At 39.6% G+C, this 25,512-nt stretch overlaps 1 protein-coding gene across 2 annotated transcripts in view; it reads right to left on the bottom strand.

Annotated features, from left to right (window-relative positions):
- The window catches only part of Galc (galactosylceramidase), a 42,208-nt gene extending 18,296 nt beyond the window's left edge, over nucleotides 1-23,912 (bottom strand). The window contains exons 1-8 of one of the 2 annotated variants that reach the window (XM_027419589.2): nucleotides 23,689-23,912; nucleotides 18,081-18,149; nucleotides 17,778-17,841; nucleotides 15,320-15,433; nucleotides 12,974-13,113; nucleotides 9,643-9,681; nucleotides 6,749-6,879; nucleotides 2,210-2,365 (exon numbers count right to left, since the gene is read on the bottom strand). In XM_027419589.2, the coding sequence (XP_027275390.1) occupies nucleotides 2,210-2,365; nucleotides 6,749-6,879; nucleotides 9,643-9,681; nucleotides 12,974-13,113; nucleotides 15,320-15,433; nucleotides 17,778-17,841; nucleotides 18,081-18,149; nucleotides 23,689-23,883 (908 nt within the window). In that variant the 5' untranslated portion in view covers nucleotides 23,884-23,912. Of the gene's footprint in view, nucleotides 1-2,209; nucleotides 2,366-6,748; nucleotides 6,880-9,642; nucleotides 9,682-12,973; nucleotides 13,114-15,319; nucleotides 15,434-17,777; nucleotides 17,842-18,080; nucleotides 18,150-22,273; nucleotides 23,234-23,688 lie in introns of those variants that run through there. The other variant, XM_027419591.2, reaches the window with a different exon arrangement.
- Between the last annotated feature and the right edge of the window lie 1,600 nt (nucleotides 23,913-25,512).

Here is a 25,512-nt window from a genome sequence, read left to right as displayed (position 1 = left end):
TTAAAAGTAACACACACACATACACAAATGCACACATATATATTCTTTTACAACACACACATGCACGCACATATTTATATTCTTGTACAACACACACAAATATATATTGTTGTGCAACACACACACACACACAAAAGAATTCTGCTTAACAGTGGAAAAGTCAAAAGATGAATTATGCTTGACATGTTAAAAATGGGAAACCAGTATAAGCAAAAGCTTATCTGTAACTGCTCTCTCATTGACAGCCTTCCAAATACCCTGACTTCACAATATAATTTCCATGAGCAAGAACTCTTAGTCAGACTGTATGGGTTCAAATCAGGACTCCATAACCTAACTTCTGTTAACCACTGTTTCCTCACCGGTGAACTAAGGATAAAAACTGCACCTGAATCTCCAGGTCGCTGGAAGATTAAATGTATTGACACAACTGTAGCCTCTATTTTTCTGCTTCTGCTGAGGTACTAACTGAAGCAGCTTGCTGGCCTGTTTGGGGCCCTTTCTTTCAGATGACAAGATACTAATAATTTACAGCATATACTAAGCTCCAGGAGCAGAACTGTGAATCTACACCTCTCATAAAAATTCAAGCACAAAACACAAGTTTTTTTACCTGGCTGGGTTCCTTACAGCTGAAATACAAACAGTACCCACCCAGAGAATTTCACTTCCCTGACCAAATGATCTCCTGAGACACAAAGCTACTCTGGCACTCTTAGAAAATCTAAGCCTTTTCATTACTTCAATATAAAGTAAAGACAATAATGCTAATTTGAAACACATATTATCAATGGACATTCCCATGGTCTGTGTCACACATGGCTGGCATCCTCTATTTTGTACACTGGAGTTTCCCAATGTTGGACATCAACAGAATTGCCCTGAGTACTGAATAGATGTACAAGTTCCGGGACCATGGAAGTCTGAGAAGCTGCCTAGAAACCAGGAAATGCGTCTATTATGTGACAGATATAGGGAGGTATTGTAAGTGTCTGGATGTGGTGGTGTATGCCTATAATTTGTCAGCACTCAGGAGGCCGAGCCAGAGTATAGAGAGTTCAAGGCCAGCCTGAGCAACATAGGAAGACCCTGTCATAAAAACAAAACAAACAAAAACCATGGGAAGAAAAGAGATGAAGTAAAAAAATATACTTAACATGAGAAAAAAAAGTCATAATACCGAGTTAAGTGAGAAGCAGTTCATTCAACAGACCATCTATCGAGGTGTCAATTTATTATTGAAAAGCTTATAAAAATAGGAGAATGTTTTAAGGACCATTATTTCAAGATGGCAACATTATAGGCAGCTCTGTCCCCCTCGGCACTCATCTTCATTTTCTCCATTGTCTGCAATGAATATGCACTATCCTAATGCCACATGAGCCACCACAAATGAATGTGTAGTGGCTTGCTTTTATCAGACTTACGATTATCGTATCTAATTATTCCTAAGCTGTCATCAAATCATTTAGGAAGTGTTCCCTTTAAGAATAAAAGGGACTGTGTTGTTCTTTACAAACTCAGCTTTTGAAGAGTTAGATAAAGACACAAGATCCCATAAGGAGGCGGCCACTCACAGTGGAAGTGGGTAGCAACTAAAGGTTACTTTCCCTGTTTTTTGGGGGTTTTTTTTGTTTTGTTTTTTTTTGTTTTTTTTGCTTTGAAAAGGGGGAAGGGTAACAATTCTACATTAAAAGAGAGAGGAGCCAAAATCGCTAAATAGAATGCAAGGACTTATGCTTTATTTCTTTTAAATAAATAAACAAAAGTTACAATGATATTTTAAAAATATGAATAAAGACTAAGAATTAGAAATGTTTTATATGCTCATATGCTCATATTCATAAAAATGATATAATCATGTGAGAAATATCCTTGTGTTTTTGAGATAATACTAAAATATGATGGTATGAGATCATGAGATAAAGTACTTTAAAATATATGTAAGTTATCAAAAATCATTGCACTGCTTGAGCAAACTGGACCCGATAAACCCAACTTTACTTAATCTAGACTCATCTCAAATATAGAAAAGAAGGTATAGATTAAACAAATATTAGGCATATGTAGATTAAGTCAATAAAGCATATGCTTGCAACCATTGAATCTGGGACATAAAATTACAGTGGTCCATTAGACTTTTTTACTTACTATATTTTCTAAAATTCATTATAATAAAAGCCCCCCCAAAAGATTGTAAATAACTTACGAGGTCATATTGCCATTGATATAATTCTGATTCAATATGCGCCCCCAGCAGCCTGCACCATCATCATTGTTGACAGTGCTGAAATCTTCTGACGACCAAAGCTTCTTCCCTGTCATCCTTGCGTTCCACACTGTATGGGTTCCAGGATAATGAGCTCTAGAAGACAAGGGCACCAGTGAGGAGAAGTCAGAAGGCACCGCTTCTATAAATGAGATGAGTGGACTGAAATACGGGTCTTCGCCAAGGTCTGCTATTTTAAGTCACTCAAGCGGCTTCCAGAAGACAGGTGAGAGAGGGAAAGGAGGCATCCACTTCCCTCTTTTCCATTGCAGGCACTCTACACATGACAGCAAGTAAATTGACAGGCAGAAATCTCAACCACACACAGAAGGAAACGACAATATTCTGGAAACCATAAATGGGTGGAAGGAAGTTGACAGATAAAGGCTTAAGAGGCCACTACCTGGACCACTGCAAGTGAGAACAAGGTAAAGAAAGATTCAGACTTCCCAGGGGAAGCTGGGTTGCTCTGAACAGGAGGAAAACAGCCAGGAGGAGACCAAGCAAGGTGAAGCAACTTCTCCCAATTCCTGTCCTTTAGAGACAGAAATCTTGGCATTTACTCCAATGAAACCAATTGGATTGGCACTGAAAACAATCCAATCCACCAAAGCCCCACAGATAATAGTGTATCAGCAACTCTTGTGTGAAGAAGACCAAAACCCAGAAACAATACAAATGACCACTGAGAAAGTATTTAAACGTCGTTCACATACACATATACAAAAACAGTCATGAAATTGCTCAGCCAGGTAAGTGTTCTAGGTTGTTCTATAGTACAGACAGTCATCATGATGATGGTGACAGAGTATCTTCAGTATAGACTAAAGCTCGTAAGCAGGCAGGTGCAATGACTCCAGCCTGCAATCACATCTCTAAGGCAGAAGTCACAAGGATTATCTGTGATCAGCCTGGGCCAGAGAAAACAAGAAGAAAAGAGAACCACAATAAAAGCCTTTCCTTCTTATCTGGAATTTGTAGTGAACAACTGATTGTCAACATCCTATGTGGTCAACAATGCAATTATACAAAATGTCATAATCTTGAGCTCTGCCTGCTTCTGCCTTCTGAAAATTGGGATTAAAGGTATGTGCATCATCTAATAAGTTATGACAAATAAAAGTATAGAAGTAATCCAAAAGGTTAGCAGTTCAAAGTTCATACAAAGTTCAGAGAAGACATTAAAGAGAAATATGTTTCCCTTGTTGACTGATGACATGTATGTGTGACTGACTTACAAATATTAAAGACAGAACATCATTTTCCATGATTTTTTTTGGGGGGGGTTGTTTTTTGTTGTTGTTATTGTTGTTTTGCTGGTAAAGCTTCTATGTTAAAAAGATGAAAACTGCTTTAGTTATTTCCCTGCTTGATAAATTTCTAAGTGTTCAGCACAGGGGAATGCCACTCTCCTCTATAAAATGCCATCTTAGTGAAACTTTTAAACAGGCACAATTATCCTTTGGTGTTAGAGGTCAGGTTAACAGTTACAAGAAAGCCTTCCAACATGCCTGAGTGTTTTACAAGTTTCTGGGTGATAGGTTCATATGGATGCTCATTCCATGGTAATTCATTAGCTCACCTAGCATGGGAAATACCAATCCCAGTGGCTGTTTCATCCTCATCACCTCTGTTTGAAACAACAAACAACAAAACAAAACAAAAAACAGGGAACAGTATAGGAGCAGAGAGCAGTTCCTCAATTTCAGCACAACCAAAACTGTGGGCTGGTTAATTTTAGAGATGGGAGTGCTGACCTGTGTAGCCAAGAATGTTTGTATACACTTCTGGCATCCACCCAAACCACATATAAGATGCTAACAACAGATAAAGATCTTGCTGAGATAGCTACAAAAATTCCCAGACATTGCCAAATGTTTCCTAGGGGATAAAATGATTCCACCTGAACCAACCAGTATCGAGCTGTGACACAGAAACAAAAACAAGTCTTGCTGTGTAAAAAGACACCTCCTTATGGAAACCAAGAAAACAAACACTGCAGCAGCAGAGTTGGCATTAAAAGAACCATAGCACAGATCATTTAATAATCAAAACATCTGTAACATGGCAAAGACAAGGCTAACATCAGTTACATCAAAAACTGTAAATGTGGGCTGGAGAGGTAGTTCCGTGGTTAATGGAGCTTGTTGTTCTCTTCAAGACGCTACAAATCTAGTTCCTAAACACCCACAGCAGACAACTCACAAAGCCCTATAACTCCAGCTCCAGAGGACTCAAGATGGTCTTCTGGCCTCCATGGGTACCTGCTTACACTTGGCATATAAACACACATACACATTTAAAAAAAGAAATATGAAAAAAAATTTTCCAGTGCAGTATTAGAAATCAAAATTTAATCCAATGCAAGAAATGTATCTAAAATGAAATGACCTTGAAAGTAAAAAAAACTAAAGTAGCCAAAACTGAAAGCAGGGTTTCTCCCCCTCTCCCTCTCCCTCTCCCTCTCCCTCTCCCTCTCCCTCCCCCCTCCCCCTCCCCCTCTCCCTCTCCCTCCCCCTCTCTCATACAAAGAAGAATTCATCTATAGGATGAATCACAGAATGACATTTTCTATCAACACTAGCTACAAAGCACAAAGATAAAACATTCATTATCTATGTGCCAAGTAATGCAACACCAACTTGGGCAAGCAAAACTGTGTAAGATTGAAAAAGTTGGCACTGTACTCCACACAGATGACGTGGACAGTGTAATTAGTATACAGAGCATTTAAACCATACCAGTGAGTTTATATACTGAACCCAATCTGTAGACTATTAGAAAATATATCCTGAGTCAGAAAGTATTTCATGAGAAAGGTAATTTTAAACAATGCATTTACCATTATATGAACACAATCACTAAAGCATTAAACTAATGAGAGCAAAAGAAACTATGAAATAAAGCTATGGCTCAGAGGAAAACTAATTACACTAAAATGCCAATATGAAGAAAGAGTAATGAAACACCAAACTTCTTCATGATATGAAATCGAACCTATCCTTCATTTCTAATAGCCTTCCTAGCCAAACACATTCAAGAAGAACACAATCTTGCTTCCCTCAGATCTGAGTTGTTCATGTAAGTTCTAATGAAAGGCAAAATTATCCATTTTTACTAAGTAAATGTTTAAATATAAATGTACAATTACATTTTCTCTCAAAGGAAAAAAAAAAGCCCACATCTAATTTACTCTCAATTTCCCAGAAAAACAGGATAGACATGTGTTAATTTAAAGACCAAGGATGCAACTGCTAAAATAAAGACCAAGAAAACTTTGCGGACAATCAACCCAGTCACTTAAGTAAGCTACAAGGAGAAAACAAGCAAGTTAAATGGTCTGAATTACAAATCAATAGGGAGAGACTTAATTACCAACCTATAGATGAATATTAAATAATTCCAGATCCAGTAAAAAAAAACTATGAAATTAGAATAATCTATATTTGATAATAACAAGAAACAATTACATGCTTAGGCATAGCAATGGTATTATTTATGGCCAAAGGGAAAGAATCTATATCTTTAGAGAGACATGATAAAATCTGTAGGGAAGAAATACAACACAATATCTGAAGTTTGCTCCAAAACAGGGAGAAGATGGGAACAGGATGGGAAAAGGCAGACACAGGAGTGGAAAATGGCCATGGCTGTTTTCTTTCTGAGGCTGAGTGATAGAACATGCATATGTATTACTCTGCCTACTTTGATAAACAATGAAAATGCTTGCATGCAGGTATAGCTCAATGGTAGAGCACTTGCCTTAGCATGTATGAGGCCCTGGGTTTGGTCCCCAGCACTGAAAATGAAAGATAAAAAAATAATAAAATCCAAAAGTCTTCTTTTAGAAACAAAGTATATGCAGAGATCAAGCTGTGTCACAACAGGTTAAAAATCAAATTTCACACATATGCAGCCTCTAGTTTTAAATGCTATCTACCATCATGTTAAATAGAACATACATTTACTTTTTAAAAATCAAACTGCTGAGTCCAATTCAGTTAGGACCCAAAGAGCTGTAAGGCAGAAATGGATTAACAAATAGAGTCAAAAGTCTCAGAGAGTCAAAATACTAAACTACTAAGGATACAAAAAAAAAAAAAAAGACAGTTAGTGCACATACCAAACCACTTACAAAAATGTTTGTGCATGAACACTGAGTCACAGGAAACCTGAGCTAGAAACTAAGTGAATGACATTGCCTTGTTAACTTCTAAGACTAAATACCTGCTTTTTAATCTAAATAAAGCCCTGTTTTATTAATCTAACGATTAACTCATTTATTTAAAATGTCACTGATACATTTTAAATACACATCTCAAAAAAGAAAGGAATGAACTGTGAGTGATCAGTGTCTTATTGAGTAAATACTACCAGAAAATGTAATCACAGGGGCAGAGAAGGCAAGAAGAAAGGCGTACTCAACACCCAGATAAAGAAACCACAAGCTGTTGGTTTTCAAAGTAAATTGCACCTTACCCTATGACATCAACGGCCTTCCAGAGATCACGGTCAAACAGCATGGAAGAAGAAATAGGCTCCCAGAGATTATCGCTTGCTATGATTTTCACTTGCTGGAGACCTTGATAATCCAGCATTTTCCTTAATTCCTTTGGAAACATAAATAGAACACAGCAAGGGTTAATGAGCTTTTAGTTGCTGGAACATGACCAAAAAGCCAGAGTATCTTTTGAAAATTCTGCATTCAGCACTGCTTCTCAACAGGAGTGAGTTTCTGGGATAATACCCTGGAGGTATTTTCCTCCTGAGTTTAAAATTCAGTTAAACAATAGGAATTATGGAGTTGGAGAGGATAGGTGTACATAAAACACATCAAACAGTATAACATAGAAACAATGCTATTTTTCCTTTTTGTATGCTTTCTTCCTCAAATTTCCTATATAGACATAATGCTAAAATTGAGACATTATTGCACTGTGTGGTAAAATACTCTGTTGTCTTATTTTAACTATTTCTCAGTATCTTTAAAAATTCTATTACTATTGAAAAACATCATAGTTCTTACATTTTTATATACCATATCTACCATAAGTTCCTACCATAAGTAGGAACTGTCCCATTTTTGCTTTCCTGTCTCTCATGCTAGTAGACAGGATAGGAAATAAGATCTACTTGCAGGACCATTTGCCTGCAAACAAAAAGGAAGACACAATACTTTATCAGGAAAACAAACACTCACCAGAACACCAAAATGTATAATTGTCTATGTGGAAAACAGGGGCAGAGGAAAGGACACCAATTTATCCAGCAATAGAAGGATCAGATTCTAGACCAAAGGTGTTTCTTAGTAAACTGATACAATCAGCCCTGGAATGTATCTGACATACCAAGCAATGATAGCTACCAATTAATGTAAGGAAAAATGAAAATTTTCACCAACTCTTATTTTTCATCTAATTTCTTTTAAAGAAGCAAATAATAAATTCTCTTCTAATTAAATCTATGGTGTACTTTACAACAGATGGTGTTTTAAAACTTACGTTCTTATATACTGTGCTAGGTTAGATGCAATGAGAGCGGGAGTGGTAAGATGAATCCATCTTTCAAGGACTCTCATATGATCCCAAAAGGACAGTAGGATGGAGAATCTCTTAACCTATCATTGCTCAAGATTTTTTCTTAGTCTTACAGAAAAGAAAAAAACTTAGCCAATTTTGCATTCATTTATCACTGTCAAAACATCTAGTCTTTACCAACTTACTCCCAAACAATCATTAGGAATCATGTGTATATTTTATATGCAATAGAAATGAAAACATTTTTAAACACATATAGTCTGTAAGCTGTGACTTACAAATCAGCTTCTGTCTTGTCAGTATGATTACAGTGCCCTGTACAGAGTTTGATCATATCTCAAATGCTATCTTTATTGGGAAGTCCTTCCCTTCCAAAAACTACATCTATTTACCTATTGACAGGTAAAGAAGCAAAGATGGTCTGAAAGGCCCAGCGCCTTACACATCCACAAGTCTAGCACTCTCAGATCCTAGAAGGTACTGTTCAGACACCATGATCACAAACTACCGTGAAACCAGAGTCAACCATAGATATAACTACATAGTAAAATAATCTTAAAATAAGTGATATGCCTTGCAGAGTACATAAATAACTTGTATTATATATATTTCACTCTTAAAAACAAATCCCCTTCTCTCTGGAAGGCACCTCACCACACAATAAGGACGATGTATCTGTGAAGATCATGTGAACTGAGTACCTCCCTATACTCATTTGTCAGGACTTACTCTACAATAGGACAACAGATCACAGAATCCGTAAATTCTCCTGCTGTAAAAAAATGGAAAATGCAAAGTAAATGCTTCTATATCCCGAGACATGTAGTGTAGGAAAACCCAAGGCCAGAAGAAAAACAAGTGAACTCTGGCTTCAAAACACTGACAGTGAATCTTAGAGCAACAATTAAATTACTAACTTCAAGGAAATGGAAACCAAATGTTAATTCTAATGTTCCTAAAAATGACATAAACACTATCATCACCATGCTAGGCATGTACTAACTCCATCGTCCATTCCTGTGTCTTTCTGACTCAGGACCTCCCATTAACAACCTCATGCTTCAGTTTTCCAGTAAACCCACTGTGCCATCTCCCATACCCGATCTGCTCCCACACCTCTATGAACAAGATCTCCTAAAAAGAGCAGTAGCCTGATCAGAACTTCAGTGATGGGGAGAGGATGGAGCACGCCAGGTTCAGGGTCTAATTATAATTCATGGGCTATCTTTAGCCCCGAACCCCAAATCACTATTCCTTATCCACCTCTGCACTGGACCTAAGATCCCATGCCTAATGGAGCATTTTTTGAGCTGCATTGCTTAACAAAACCCTAGTTTCTAGCAGCCAAGGGGCTTAGAGCACATGAGGCCTACAGCTGATCTGTCTGCTTCCCTATAACTGCCTGTTTAATGTGTCCACCAAGGCTATGACAAATGCCTTGATGTATGATTCCCTTTGTTCTCTTGCTATAAAACGTACCTTTGCCTTCCAAGTACTGGGATTAAAGGTGTGCACCACTACACCTAGCTAATTTCACTTTGTTTTGATTTTCTTTTGGTGCGGAAGGACTTCACATAAGCATGAATTCCACTGTAAGCCACAACCCTGCTCCATAAAAGAACATTCAACACCACTCTTCAGATATATGCCACTCAGGGCCTATGAAGAATTGCAAGCATGTTCTTCAATATCAAGAGTATAGACATTAAGAATTGCATTTTATACCACATCTAGCAAATTAATTATGCTGTCAAAAAAGTAATGTTTCTAATCTAACTGTCCTCCAAATTTCTGTGTATAGAAGTATTAGAAAAAAGAGATTCAAGTTTTACAGACCTTTATATAGTTGGCATCAAATGGCCTTTCATTCCAAATCTGCAAAACAAAAATCCAAAATCGAAAGTTTTTAAATATCTAAAAATGAACAGGATCCTTAATGTGTCTCACTTCTCATATCATCTTTCATTGTGCCTGAAAGCTATTTTCCTATTTTTTGAAAATGGCTGTAATAAAATTTATAAATACACATATAAAGCAAGATAATTTTTAAAAATTAAAAGTTTATAAAAAAAACTTAAAATACAGAATCTTTTTCGAAGTAATTTATGGAGCTGGAGAGCTTGTGCAATGTTAAGAGCACTTGGAGAACCAGGGTCATTCCCAGCCCTTGTGGTGGCTCACCACAGTCTCTAATCACAGTTCTCAGAGATCTGGCCAACATAGAGCATGGACAGCAGGCATACATGTGATGCACATACATATATACATACATACATACAGGCAATAATGTATAATATAATTTTTTCATATACAGAAAATAATTTTTCAAAATACATCATTTATTCCAGAGATTTCCAACAACAAAGTATGCATTCAGGTAAAAAAAAAAAAAAATAGAACCGTAATGTGTATAAAGACTACATTAGGCATTGGAGAACTAATAGGTATGAGAATCACTGGAATAATTCTGATATATAAACAGAATAAGAAGCATATTATTCACCATGGTACTATATAGAAGGAATTTGTTCATTCAGAGAAATGTAAGGATCAGTGAGAACATAAGCACAGGCTCTTTAATCAGGAAAGAAAAGGAAACACTCCACTCTCTCAAGATCAGAATCATGAAAGGGACCTTCTGAGACTTCAGTCTTGTAGTCAAGAAAACCATGATAGATATGAGCCTGGAGGCTGGGTTGATAGAGAACTTGTTATTAAAGAAGTGCCTCACCACAGCACGTGATCATTAGAGACTAAAATGAGACAACAGCATCACTCACTGGAAATAGTTTGTGAACGAGTACCATATCAGCAAGCATCTAATCACACTAATGGGTTAAATATACCAACATTAAAAAAAAATTCCCAGGTACAAATTGTCAGTTATAATTTGGAAAAGCAGAGTAAAAGCAAGTACACTCTTGACTCCTCCCTCCTGTGGCCAGGGCTCCTCCTCATGCCTAAATCATCCTACAGGAAGACCACCATGGTTCTGCAGTAGTATCCGTCTCTCACTGACAAGAGCTCATTAATCTTGATGTTGCAGCAACATGACAGCCACAGTTACGCCACGCAGTAGAACCAGGAAGTGCTGGCTAATAATTTAAATTGTAAATGCATGAAAACAGTATCGGTTTTTATCAGTGCTGGATTAGAATGCCAATGTTTATGGAGACCCACTATGGTTGTGTGAGGGTACAGTTTTAGGTTTGCCAGCCTCTAACACACAAACTCAGCATGTTTTATACTTTTTTTTTTAACACATTAAAAACAGTTCAGACAGAAGGAAGCAGATTCTCAGCAGCCTGCAAACCCTTGCCCATCACCTACATTTTCAAGAGTGACAACCAGCTTTCTGTTTGAAATGTTTATACTGAAAATGGCTATGTGTCTTAATATTGCCTATGACCTACTAATGCCAACTTAATATTTATACAATAGCTCTTTATAAAAAAAATTCAGATAATCCCTGATTTAGGGTACACTCACCAGAATGAGAATAACTTTTAAAGTGTAAAGGAACCACATCCTTGTTTAAGAACTAGATAAAAGCTTTGAAGGAGAATTTGAATTGGAATGAGATAAAAATGTTACTAGTCACAGCCAATCAAATTGCTGTGGAGTTGTGGAGTCCAGCCTTAATGGATACATCTACAAAACACTCCCTCGCCCATTTAGGGCTCAGAAAACATTCCAGTTGAGGAGGCAGTAAGATTGTAAAAAGCAGAGATAAGGGAGTTTGTATGAGATTGTACCTCCTAGCAATGCAGAAACAACTCCCATCAAATCTCATCAACATGACTGCCTAAATGTGAACTGAACAAGGATGACACCGATGCACATCCCAAAGTGAATGGGAAAAGACCATGGGGCCTCAACACCACACGAAGGATTACAGGCACCTGAAGAAGGCTGGGAGGGGGTGAAGTTCCCCCAGAGAACTGCACATCAACTGGTTGTCCACTGCCAAATGGTCAGTCCTGAAGACACACGTACAAGTATACATGCACTGACAACGTTCTATGGTTGTATTTCGGAATATATATGTAGGGATACACATACACATATATGTATACAATAACAATTCGAGAATAAAAGAGGTCATGGATTTGAAGGAGAATGGGGAGGGGTCTGAGGAAAGAAATGAACGGGAGAAACGTAATTACATTATAATCTCAAAATTAAAATTAAAAAAACTTTCCAATTAAAAAAGTTTTAATGTGAAAAAATTTGGAAGAGAGGAAAATATTCAGTGCAGTTCAGAGGCAAGAATAGTTTGAACTGGTGGAGAATAACAATAATTGGGGTACCTGTGGTTCACTTGTAGTGCTATTAGGCAACAAAAGAACAAATCAGTCTAGTGACACAAAGGGTTAATTAACAAAGCACCACAGAGTCAAGTACGAGGAGGAGAGGAAGGACACAGTGCAGGCAAAAGAGCTCATACTTACAAAAAAGGACACAAAACCAAACTTTTTCTTTTTAGTTTCAACTCCATCATACTTTTGTTTGATTTGATTTTTCTTACAGCAGTTAATGTGAGTTCAACTTTCTGTTTATTGAAATAACAAGAACCATTTATACATTCCCTAAAAAGTCCAACATGCCTTATTCTTTTTGAGGTAATGATGAAAATTAGGGCTTCCTTTTAATCCCACTGACTAGGAATTAAACAAAACTAGTCCCTGAACACATTTTTCCCATTGAGCCATTTAGAAAAGTGATTCTTAAAATCTGAGTTTTGTAACCTGAAATATTTCCCTTTCTTCTTCAAATTCTATCAAGGGGCTAGAGAAATGTTTCCACAGTTAAGAGTACTGGCTGCTCTTCCAGAGGACCTTGGTTCAATTCCCAGCACCTGCAATGAGGCTCACAACCACCTGTAATTCCCAGTTCCAGGGGACATGCTGCCCTCTTCTGGCCTATGAGTTTACTGCATGCACATGGTACACATACATACATACAAGCAAAACACCCATACACATAAATAATATTTAAAAAATAAAAACTATATCAAACCATAGTGCAATGCAATACGTAAATTGTATTTCTACACATAAAGTATAGTTGTAAATCCTTTTAATGGGAAAAATACAAATCAAATTACCTTCTAAGATTTTTAAAATATACAACCAAAAATAAGTCATACTTCCAATATGTTACTAACCCCAATATAATCAATGTCCAGGTCATGATAGTGCTTGGCGCCCAAAATCCATCTTACAATATAGTAGGCAGTCAGCTGAAGATTTACATAAGGCCAACTGAAACCTTTGCCCAGCCATCCAGGGAATGACCACGGCAACCCTGCAGGGAGAAGACAGGCAAAAGTGGAATATATGAAATGAGTCTGGCTCTACTAAAACACGTGAGAAACCCAGTGGACTAGGCAAAGGTCACTGTAGAGCTGGCTGAAAGGTGAGATTCTACCACACCCAAATGGACAGTCTTTCTACCCAATGGAAACTAAGATTTTTTACGGACCCTTACAGCCATGTCCTATACTTCCAAATGTTCTTTCAAGAAAATGAAATAAGCCGAGCAGTGGTGGTGCATGCCTTTAATCCCAGCACTGGGAAAGCAGACATGGGCATAACTCTTGTGAATTTGAGGCCAGCCTGGTCTACAAAGCTAGTTCCAGGAGAGCTAGGGCTGTTACACAGAGAAACCCTGTCTTGAGAGAAACCAAAAAACAAAAACAAAAACAAGAAAATGAAATTACAACTAATACCTCTCTCACAGCATTTTCAAACAGAAAGAAATGCTTAGCATTTTAACATCTCTACTCCCCTTGGGGATGTTCAGTATCACATCCCTGTTCTCTGAGGTCAAATCAAACAGTCCTGAAAGGCTTATTCCCAAACTGCCCTAGTAAAATAAGCATAACATAAAATTCTCACTCACAAGAATGTCTCCTTACAAATTAGGGTTAAATTATCCATAGGTGAGGCAATCAAGATGAGCAAACCTAAACTGGTCATTACATAAATGTATGAACGTTGGTGACTCAAGAGGAAAATGCTGCTGTGTGAAGGGCACTTCACTGAGTGAGTACACACCCTTCCAGTAACTCTTTCAATGTGAAGTTAGAAAAGAGAACAGAAAGGTGCTGGCTATAACCCCTACATCACTATAGTATTTTCAAATAAGCTCAGCAGCTCATTTCCAATTAAATATATTACCAATCCAGTTCACTGCTAAACAAAAATAAGAATCAACACGGTACAATTCTACACTAATTTCACTACATTGAAAAAATAGAACATTAAAAAAAACAAAATGCTAAATAGAGTAAAGGTCCACCATGCCAGTCTTTTCTGAGATGTGGATTAATAGCCCAATGCCTATACTTAAATGAGGTCTGAAATGAAAACAGTACAGTAGGGAGCACACACTCAGTGAAAGATGCTTTTACTGTTCCAAACACTTCTGGAATCTATCATAAAAGTCCATTTGGACGAATGGTCTTTCAATTGGTCTTTATTGGTATTTTAATTAGGAAAATAATATTCTTTCCTTTAATATGGGAACTAATTTTAGAAACCTGAAATTAGGTATTTAAAATAGATCATAATTTTAGTCACCTCAGTCTGAATGTAAGTCTGCTTCAAAAAGGGAAATTCATAAAAACCCTACACTCTGGCTGATTAAAGTACTTCATGCTGCAACAAAATTATGAAATGAAGATAGTCCATCTTGAGCAACTCTCCAGTAAGTCTACTGCTAACACTTAAGCTCAGCATGGGCAGGACATGTTCTTAATTAGTGATTGATTGGGGGCGAGCCCAGGCCATTGTGGGTGGTGCCATCCCTGGGCTGGTGGTCCTGGGTTCTACATGAAAGAAGGCTGAGCAAGATGTGCTGAGCAAACCAGAAAGCAGCATCCCTCCACAGCCTCTGCATCAGTTCCTGTCTCCAGGTTCCTGCCCTGTTTGAGTTCCTGTCCTGGCTTCCTTCCAAGATGAACAGTGATCCAGGAGTGTAAGCAAAAAAAAAAAAAAAAAAAAAATCCTCCCCAACTTGCTTACACAGTCTAGGCTACATAGCAAGTTCTAGGCTACCCTAGCTCACAAAGTATGTCTCAAAAATCAATCAATCAAATATAGACATATAAAAGAATCAAATAATACATATAAAAGAATTAACTAGCCGGGCGGTGGTGGTGCACACCTTTAATCCCAGCACTCTGGAGGCAAAGGCAGGTGAATCACTGAGTTCGAGACCAGCCTGGTCTACAAGAGCTAGTTCCAGGACAGCCTCCAAAGCCACAGGGAAACGCTGTCTCGAAAACAAAACAAACAAAAAAAAAAGAATTAACTATAAGACATAAAGATACAACATCATAACATCATAAACAGTGACAATGAAGGCCATTTCTGATTCATAGGTGGTAGTATGGAGGTAATATCAAAAGCATTAGTATTTCAGTATTAACAAAGATGACGTCACAGGCATGAATGATTCCAAATATAAAAGTTAAAGGAAACAGGGCCTATAAGCAGTACATCCTTACCCATGAGTATAATATCAGGGTTCCTCTTCTTGGCTTCCTTCATTAACCACCACTCATAGCCTCGGAAATAATTCTCATCCAGTTCATAATGCATGTGGGAGGGCTCAGTGCCATCTGGATAGGGAGAGCAAAAGGAAGAAATGACCCAGGGGTAGTGCTGTCTAGAGCCATTTAACTTTCTCTCTCTCTCCTCTCTCCTCTCTCCTCTCTCTCTCTCTCTCTCTCTCTCTCTCTCTCTCTCTCTCTCTCTCTCTCTCTCTCTCTCTCTCACACACACACTCATACAGTCTCACACACTCACACTCATACACACACACTCATATAGTCTCATATGCACACACACACACATACACTAAAACATTTTTTAATGTGGTACTTTTCTTGTACTCTAGTTCTGATTCAGATGTTATGCAGATAAGAATTATATAAGATGGTGGCTCTGCAAAGTGTATCATTTTATAATTTTCATTACACAGAGGCCAGAGGTAGGTCCCTGACATCCAAGTCCTACATGCTCTCATGCATGGCAAACACAAGTCATTGCTAAATGGGGCCTTATAAGAAGGACATTTCTGGCCTGTTCTTCTTTAAGGTCAAATGAGAAGGCAGTCGTGTGTCTTTACCTCGAATTTAGCTTCAGCAAATACACCAAATCAGCATTAGCACCTGTCTAAAGGTTTTAACAAGACACTTCTGGACAAAAGCTTCTGTTCAGGAGTTTCAGTCCAGCTTTGATTTTCACCTTTACACATAAGTGGCACAGGAATACTGAAGGAGCGCCCAGCCGCTGACCCACCTCACTGTAATCTTCTCCCTCTCTGACTTCATTTTTGCCTCGTTAGCTTTGTTCCTTCTGAGTTCTCCTAAATTATCCTGTTCTGCAGTTATCTTGGATTCTAAGAACAATAGTTCTGATCCACAAACATCTTTATCACAACAGACTAAAAGAAACCCTCCCAAAACAACAGTGAGCCTCCCACAGACGGTTAGGAGGGAAATCAAACTGGGTTCTCAGGGGAGGGTGAATTCTCAGGCCCTTTACAGAACCAGCCTTGAGATAATGAACAATCAGACCACAGCCTGACCAAGGTTATCTACTCTGCCAACTATGAAACACTTGAGCTAGCCATACCACAGAAGAAAGCCTTCCTTCCTCTTTGCAATAAGGCCTCAAAGTCCTTCTCAGCCCCTCAATAACAAGTCATGGGTCTCTAGACCTTTTTCTGATCATTCAGTGTGGTCTAGACAGTAAGAGTGCCCTTCCTGTCCTTCACCACTGCCATGCCCCTGATAAGTGGTTAAACCTAGTTTGTCACACTGGAAGCCAAGGCCTTTGTCCTAAAACTCCAATAAGAGTACCTACTCAGATTACCTGTTAAAAAATTACTTCCACCTGTCCTGAAAAAAGAAAATTACTTCCAGAAGCTAGAGATGCCTCAGCAGTAAAAGATGTTCTTCCAGAGAACATGGGCTTGGCTCCTAGCACGCATATGAAGGCTTACAACCATCTGAAACACCAGTCCCAGGGAGTCCAACACCCTCTTCTTCAGGTACCAGGCAGGCATACGGTTTACATATATCCATACAAACAAAACACTCATACATATAAAATTGAAATAAATCATATTTCTTAAAAATTACTTTGGGGGGGTGGTAGGGGAGAAAGGGAGGGAGAAGGGAACTGGGATTGTCTTTGTAATTCAAATATATAAAAAATAAAAAACTAAAAACAAAAAAGAAAAAAATTACTTTGAAATCGCTAGCAGGAAGACAGACATATAGAAGATACTCTCAAGTTAATATTAATGGACCTGGCCTATAAGTATCAAGTTAAATACTAAACAGAATTACTTTAAATTTGGCTATGATAGTTGAACATATAATTATTTAATGTATGTTTGTTTTAAAAGGAAAGAAAGAAAGCTATGTGTCTCTAAAATACAGATTGCATTTTACAATATATTTTTAAAGTTAGTGGCATCTTAATATTCTATACATAATTAAATTTTTCTTATAAATTTTCCATAAAATTCCAAGGGTGCATGATTTTTAGAATACTGGATCTGTTTCTCTAATAATCTTCAACTAAATGAACAATTTAGAGTCTCAATACTATTTTGAAAATTTTACATTTTACAAATTTTTTTAAAGAACTAAAAAGAGAAAAGCCAGATCATCAAGATGGCTCAGCAGATATAGGTGCATGTCACCCAGCCCGAGGACTTCAGTGAGATTCCCAGTGGAAGGAAAGAACTGACTACCTCAAGCCATCCTCTAATCTCCACATGCACAAAGCCACACACGCACGCACGAATAATGCCTGAAAGTGTGAGAGAAGTAAAGTCCAGTCTGCTGCAGACCGTTCAATCGCAGGCGAGTGGACCCTCCTCACGGCGTCCTGTATGTCTAAGTATAGGTTAAAATGTTGAGGGAAATCCTATTTCCCAAATCCTCGTACCTGTTGTTTGCCCATCACCGCCTATTTCCACTTTTAAAATATGCAAAGAGGCACCAAAGTTTGGCTGTGGGAAGAAATAACAGTATTATCGCTGTGCTCCATCGTGTAAAACCTCCATACAATCACCCCTAGAGGCCTGTGGCTGGACAGGTGAGAAGGGAAAAGCCTCAAAAAAGCAGCTTATCCCAAATGTATTCTGCCATTGTTTACCAAACCTATCGGAAAGCTGACAAACTCTATGGCTGAAATTCACCATATACTTTCAAAGCATCAGAGGCCCAGAAGATATTTAGTTTTTCTTACCTTAAAGAGATAATCCAGAATTTCAGAACGAAAGGGCTCTGGGTAATTTACTAGAAGCCGAGAGGTTGCCTGGGGAAAAAAAGTTTTCAAAAATATGAATAAAGCAAATATAATCATCGATACTTGTCTATAGTATTCACACATACCCCCTGGCATGTTCTTATTTGACCACTTCTTGGGCAAGCAGAGCTGTGGAGTCGTCACGCTGTGCTGTTTGGTCTGTGCCCCGTCAGTGGTGCACAAGCCTATTGTTTTTCTAAGAACTAACAGGTTTTCTTATGCTGACATAAAAGCTGACTGAGAGACAAGTTTATAAAGGCTATTAAACATTGTGATGGCTAACACTGTCAACCTGGCAGGATCTAGAATCAAACTTTGGAGCATGTCTGTGAAGAAGTTAACTAAGGTGGGAAGTCCTGCCCTCAATGTGAAGAGAACCATTTCAGGGACTGAGACCTCAACCTGTCTAAAGAGAAGCAAGTTAGCTGAGCACAAACCATCAACTCTCTCGATGTCTAGCTGCAGATGCGATGGGTGCTGCCTCTTCCTCCTTCATGATCATAATGAACCAAACCCAATGAACAAGCTGGGAGCCAAAATAAATCCTTGCTCCCTTGAATTCATTTGGGGGAATTATGTCATAGCAACAAGAAAAAATAACTAAAACATGACTTCAATTTTATCTTGGAACTGAAATATTCTATCTTACACCACTTATCAATATCTGGGACTAGGGCTTGTAGGATCCTATTCCTCACACTGGACTGCCTTAGGTGAGATGTTTTACTCAACTTGATATGCCATGTTTTGTTGATATCCATGGGAGGCCTAAGCCTTTCTGAATAGAAATGGAGAAGGGCTGGATGGGGGCAGGGCAGAGGGGAAGCAGGAGGAGGGACTGGGAGAGGAGGAGATGAGGGAGGGGAAAATGCTCTTGGAATGTAAATAAATAAAAAAAAATCTAGGGCAAGGATAAAAGAGATGAATCTCCGACAATTTTACCCATTACTATCTTACAGCCATATAAGAGTAATGATGAGAAGAAACAGTACTCCCCTCATCTTTATTAATTCCATCTGCTACACAATGATCCCCAAGGGATGACTGTATGAACAAAACCATATACAAGACTGATAACAGAAAGAACGGAAAAACGTAAGTAGAAAGTACAGGTGCTAACTAAATGTAGTCAGACCTAGACCCTAACTGATGACAACATGAAAAAAGAAATAAAACCAATAGCTAACCAAAAACCCATACTTTGAGAGGTTCTATCAATGAGTAGATAAGGCATTAGAATTGACGTAATCAGGGAAAATTAGAGCTGTGTCTTCATGGTTGTGTCTCTAGTTAGGCAGCAATAAAGACATGAGAGAACCAAGGACCTGAAGCTTTGTCTCAGGTAACTGTATCTCCTGATGGTCAGAATGCCCCCTTTGTGATTACAGGCATCACTGAAGCTGAGGCTAGCTTCTTTCTACCTCATTAAAATCTAGGGGACCAGCCAGGAAGCGGTGGCACATGCCTTTAATCCCAGCACTCAGAAACAGAGGCAGGTAAATCTCTGAGTTTGAGGCCAATCTAATGTAAAGTGAGTTCCCGGACAGTCAGAGCTACATAGAGAATCCCTGTCTCAACAAACAAAACCAAAAATATGAGAGAGAGAGAGAGAGAGAGAGAGAGAGAGAGAGAGAGAGAGAGAGAGAGAAAGTAGTCTTTTGCTTAAATTGTATGTCAACCTGGATTCTCTCCTTCAAAAATACAAGAACTATGGAACAGCCTTTGCCTGGTTACATAAGCAAGGAAAACAGGGGTAGGTTTTTTCAGCATAAAATGGTAATTCACAGCAATTTGCTAATAATATGACAAGGGCAAGACACTTGGCTCTTTACAGGGCTCAATCCACTCTATGTGATCTCATATATGACATTCTGGTTGGTGCTCAGACTCAGAATCTTCCTACCCTGTCTCTCTGAGTCACAAACCATGACATGGAGCACAACTGATCTAAACCAAACAGCACTCTTACCAAATCTGTTCCTTCTATATTGTCTACTTTCCTAAAATGCAGCATCCATCTAAGCCATAAACCTGTGGTCACCTTTTCAACAAAGTCATCCTCAGTCACCAAGAGGTCCTCAGTGCTCTCACATCTGACAAGTTTCTACACCCGGATAAGCCTCTCCACAGATGCAACAATCCAAATCAGACCAAATCAAACTGAATTAGAAAAAGCCCAAGTTTAATGGATATCATTCTCCTGGACAGCCTTCTAGCCCCCTAGAGAAGAGACAGGAGAGACTGGAAAACCATGAGTCTATTTTCTGGGAGGCAGTTTAAATACCCCATGGGAGTGGTCTTGAACATCTCTGGGGGAGGGGCCATCATTTGTAGGGCTTTCTGAGATGCTGCAGGATTTGGAGGGAGATAGGGAAGGGAGGCTTGAGTAGAACTTCCACCAAAACATCCCAGATTCTTTGGGTATATGGATGCCAGGGGCTGGGGTGAAGTTTCCACCATAACAACATCCATCTCCTACTCTTCAACCCCATTGGCTTAACCTAGCCCCCCTCACTAGAAAGGAAAACAGCTTAGGGGCTCGCCACTCACTTCCCTGCATTCTACTCTCCACACCAGTTACCAGGTCGATATTCTCCAAACAAAAGTGTAACCCTGTCATTATTCTGCTAAGGTTTCCTGTTCTCTAATAGCTGTCAAAATAAAATTCCAACTGCTTAGTTTTAAATCCTTTAGTATCCTGGATCTAGTTCTGCCAGTTTGCCTATCACTCTCACACGTTTAATCCAGACATATCAAAGGTCTTTTGTTTCCTGCCTGCCTGGAATGTATACTGCATCTTCATTTTCTAGTCAACTCCAATTCAATATTTAGCCATCATCTCACAGTTCATTTCTTCAGGCAAAGATGCCTCTGCCACTCCCCATCAACCCAATACTTCTTTGGGCAACATTGGTACCAGATCCATGTCTCCATTACATCCTCATCCCTGATGCTGTTCTCACCTTTAAGTTCCTTGATAGGCCATGTCTTCCTCAAGTTCTTGTCCTTACCCCTTGTTATTCAAAAACCAGTTATTTAGTATCTCCTATGGTTTTGCTGCATGGGCACAAGGAACAGCTGTAGGAGGCACTGAACTGAACGGAGCATGATTTTCTCACAAGCCATGAGACCATGAGCAAGTAATAAAGCAGGGTACTTATTCAGGTGTCATAACATCAAGATGCCTATTAAAAGCACAGCATGAGCCCAAGCACATTGTAAGCCCCAGATAAATGGCAGTCTACACACACACACACACACACACACACACACACACACACACACTTTAAAAAAAAAAATAACATTGTTCTAAACAACCTTACAGCTAGCAGAGGCTCAAATGTCAAAAAGAAAAGCATTCATTAAATGAACACTGTCTGCATGCCAACATATGCTGTCATTACATATGCCCACATGACCGTCATAAGTAATTCTTTCTATTTTGCATTATGCAATCAGAAATGCATAGTTTGTTGCCTGGGAGTTCTTTTGATGCCCATGCATAACTCCTCTTAAAACATAGTAAGTACCAGGTTTAGAAAAACAATGCAATAGTCACACTCAGTGCAAACATTAGGCAAATGCAATAGACCTAAATGTTGAAACACATCATTAAACACTGAAATTTCAAATTACTAAATGAGGTCTGAAGCTATTTGCAATACCAGGGAGTAGCCTTGGGCATCACAAGACCTTAAAACAACTTCCTCCTCCCAAATCCCTAAAATATTATCACAATTGACTAATCACACTGGGACCTCACAATGCTGCTGCCAGGCAGTTATCTTTGTTCCCTCAGAAAAGAAACTGAAGCAAAGGTAAATGAAATAACTTGCCAAAACCATGAGGAGAATGTCCTTACCAGAATGACCCCAACGACCTGTCAAGGTCACACTTCAACTACTGCACCAAAATGCTTTCCCTAAAAACATGTGGGTGAAATGAGAGCAACCCAAATGCTGCTACAAACTGCTGTGGTACAAGAGTTAAACACACACACACATACACACAGAGTTTAAACTGGCATGCAACCAGATGTTCAACCATCTTCATTCATGACTGATAGCTCTCCTATATCGAGTAACACAGTATAGAGACATTAATAATTGAGTATTTTATTAGATAAGAATTACCTGCTCTGGGGGCTGGAGAGATGGCAACTCACAAAGATCTACTTTTGGCCTTTATGGGCACCTGAACTCACACGTACATATGATGCCAGCAGACACACACACTTAAAATAAATTGTTAAAAATAAAAATGAATTTCCTGTTCTAGATTATCAAGTGATTGTTTTTAAAGACAGAGTTTGCTAATGTAGCATTGGTTGGCCTGGGAACTGGCTATGTACACCTGTTTGACTTCAAAAACACAGAGATCCATCTGTTTCTGCGTCTGCCTCTGCCTCTACCTCCTGAGTGCTGGGATCAAAGGCATACTCCATCACACAAGGCTATGAAATTATTAATCTTAAATTGAGCTAAATAAATAAAACTAGATATTTCAATGTTTTTAAAGCCTATGCAATAAGATCTAATATCACAAAGATATCAATAGGAGAGATTGAGGCTTTATATGAAATACTTGCTATTTTAAATTTAAATCAAAAAACAAACACTAATGAGAATAGAGATTAGTACACACACACAAACATTATACTGTGCTCCTAACTTTTCTACAGATCTAAAGTTACTCTTTAGTTTCACTTTAAAAACAAAACCACTTCCCACTCCTGAGATCTTCGAATCAAAAAGAAATCTTTCTCGAGATCTCTTCCTTTGAGAACTAGCTGGTGTTTTATGGCAAAGTCAGAATGGGAAGGGGAAACAGAACTTAAGTTTTAACCATCTAGTGACTCTTAGGCACCCTAAGAGAGCCAGCATCCCCTATCCCTCACACACTGCATAGTCTCCAGGCAGTTTCTGTTTGGTGGACGAAGGTAGTCCTCTTTAAAACACATGCCAGATAGCTTCAGACTTTACATCACCCTGAGGGAGTCTATGAGGCAACAGTCGCGTGGGGAGGAGAGATGTACTATTCACTGCTCAAGAAGGGAACCCATACCCTGCTGCAATACTGGCCTATGGCCTATGTCTTCTGACTCATGGCCCCACTCCCCAGGGGAAGGTAAAAAAAAAAAAAAAAAAAAAAAAAAAAAAAAAAAAAAAAAAAAAAAAAAAAAAAAGCTACTAGAGCATCCCTCGGAGGCTTCGCGTTCCCTCTCTAGCTTCTCCCGAGGCGACCCCTTGCAGCGCGGCAAGGGCAGCCCAGGCGGGCGACCCAGAACGAGGAGGGCATCCTCGCGCAGAGCGGTCGCATCTCCACTGCAGACACCTGTCCCCTCCTCGAGACCTCCGGCTGCTAAGTTCAATTCTAACCGCCCGCCGGGCTTCCTTCCGTGTGTTTTAAGGGGCGAGCGGGAAGCGGCGTCGGCTCGCCCGGCAACGCCGCGGGGGCTTGTGGGACGGGGCAGTCCCGCTCAACGCCCACCCCGGCGTCCCCCGCGCTCCGGAGCATCCTCGCCTCCCTCCCGCCAGCCCGCGCTCACCCCGCCGCCGCTGACTGCGCCGATGCCGTCGAACTCCCGGCCCAGCCCGTTGGAGTCGTCGAGCACGTAGGCGCCGCTGGACGCTAGCAGTGTGCACAACAGCAAGGGCACCGCGACACGGCCAGCCGAGCCGGCGGCGGCGGTCATGACTTTAGCTTGGCGTTGCTGGGAAGCCTTAAGTGAGCTGTCAGCCATTGTGCGGGTCACGTGACTGTGGCGCCCAGGGAGGCGGGCCGGATCGCCTCCATGATGAAGACCTGGGGGCGGCTGAGGCAGCTTTCGCCATCTTAAGTCAGGGCTGCGCGGGCTGTGCGCGCAGCCGCAGGAGTGTTGAGCAGGGAGAGGTTGAGCGAGCTTTGCCTTGTCACTCCTCTGTCATTGAGGCCGTACGGGTCTGTGCGTGTAATTACTTAGTGACCACTCTTCCTACCTCACCTGGTGGATCATGGTAGTGAATGGGAAGTGGAGGGTCAGCGGCTGTCAAAAGAAGAGGGCTGTGAGTGGTCCTACCCTAGTAGCTCTCAGATCCTGCCCACCCTAGGAGCTCATTCTCAGTGGGAAACAGCAAGGAAGAGGACCTGGCTAGAAGCCCCCAGTTCAGCGGTCATCATTGGTTGAGTCTCTTGGCCTTAGGACCCTGAACTTTTCTAAGCCAACAAGAGCAGCAAGTCAGGGAACTCGGGATTAAATAAGATAATAGTAAGATAGGCACTCGGGAACACTTAGCAAATGCTAGTTTGACAGTTTTCCATTCGTTTAAGCATTCTGCTACATCCAAGGCTTTTAGCCTTAAAGGAGTTACTTCCCTCTCCCCCCCAAAAAAGAAATGTTGCTATAACGTATTGACTATTTTGAATTAAAAGACCTGAAAAATACAATAGGTCCAGGGTACTCCGGCCTTTATTCTGTTTCTTAAAGGAATATGAAAGTCACTTATGTAAGATGCCCTGACTAAAATATCAGGAAGTACCACTATTTGCCAATTCTTGTTACAGTTACTCTTTCCTTCCCATTACCTTTCTAGCCAGTTAAGTACCCTACCAGCTACATCCAAACCTGTGCCTGCAAACCACATGCATCAGATGTTAGCTATGAAAGCAGCCCACCACCAAATTATGCATAAACTTAAAACATTATGAGACTTTATGATTTTTAAAAACTCAATTGTGCAGACATCAAGTGTGAAGTCTGTAGCTGACAACATGGTGTCACAATAGAAAAGGTTGGACATGACTGCTGGCCTCTCTGCATTAACAATTAACATATTTTACAACTTAGCTACTTTCTGGTCTGATTCAACATATAAGTCATTAACTTGTTTGGGGAGTCTTTTTTTTGGGGGGGGGCAGTGGTATGCCCCTGTGCCCTGTAACTTGAACTTGTGTGCTTCTGTCCACCTAGTCCTTCACATCTGTTTAATTCTTAGGTTCAACCAGTACCCAAAAAGATGACAAAGATAAACTTATGCTTCCTTGAACCTATGATGAGCTGTCTTCCACTATCAGTGAACCGGTTCCAGGCAGATAACCTTAAATTGTTAGGGAAGTTGTGAACTGCCCTGGGAATTCTGATTCCCCTGATACTGTAGAAAATTAGGGTGTGAATGGCTAAAGAGAAAGTTGTATTTTTTTTTCTCTAAAATTTCCTTTAGTGGGAAGCACGAATCATCTGAGTTCCCATCTAAGCCCCTGAGACACCAGAATGGGAAGGAGAAGACAGGGGAACATGAGGGTTAGTGTAATTATCTTTGTAATAAGTTGTGTTGTTCCTTAACAGCAAACCTAAATCTGTGTTTCAGGACAGGTACTTTTTTCACTGATGTAA

This window comes from Cricetulus griseus, chromosome 5 (assembly GCF_003668045.3).
Source record: "Cricetulus griseus strain 17A/GY chromosome 5, alternate assembly CriGri-PICRH-1.0, whole genome shotgun sequence".
Classification (NCBI taxonomy): domain Eukaryota; kingdom Metazoa; phylum Chordata; class Mammalia; order Rodentia; family Cricetidae; genus Cricetulus; species Cricetulus griseus.
Note: the sequence above shows the minus strand (reverse complement) of the source record. Positions and strands in the feature narration are given on the sequence as shown.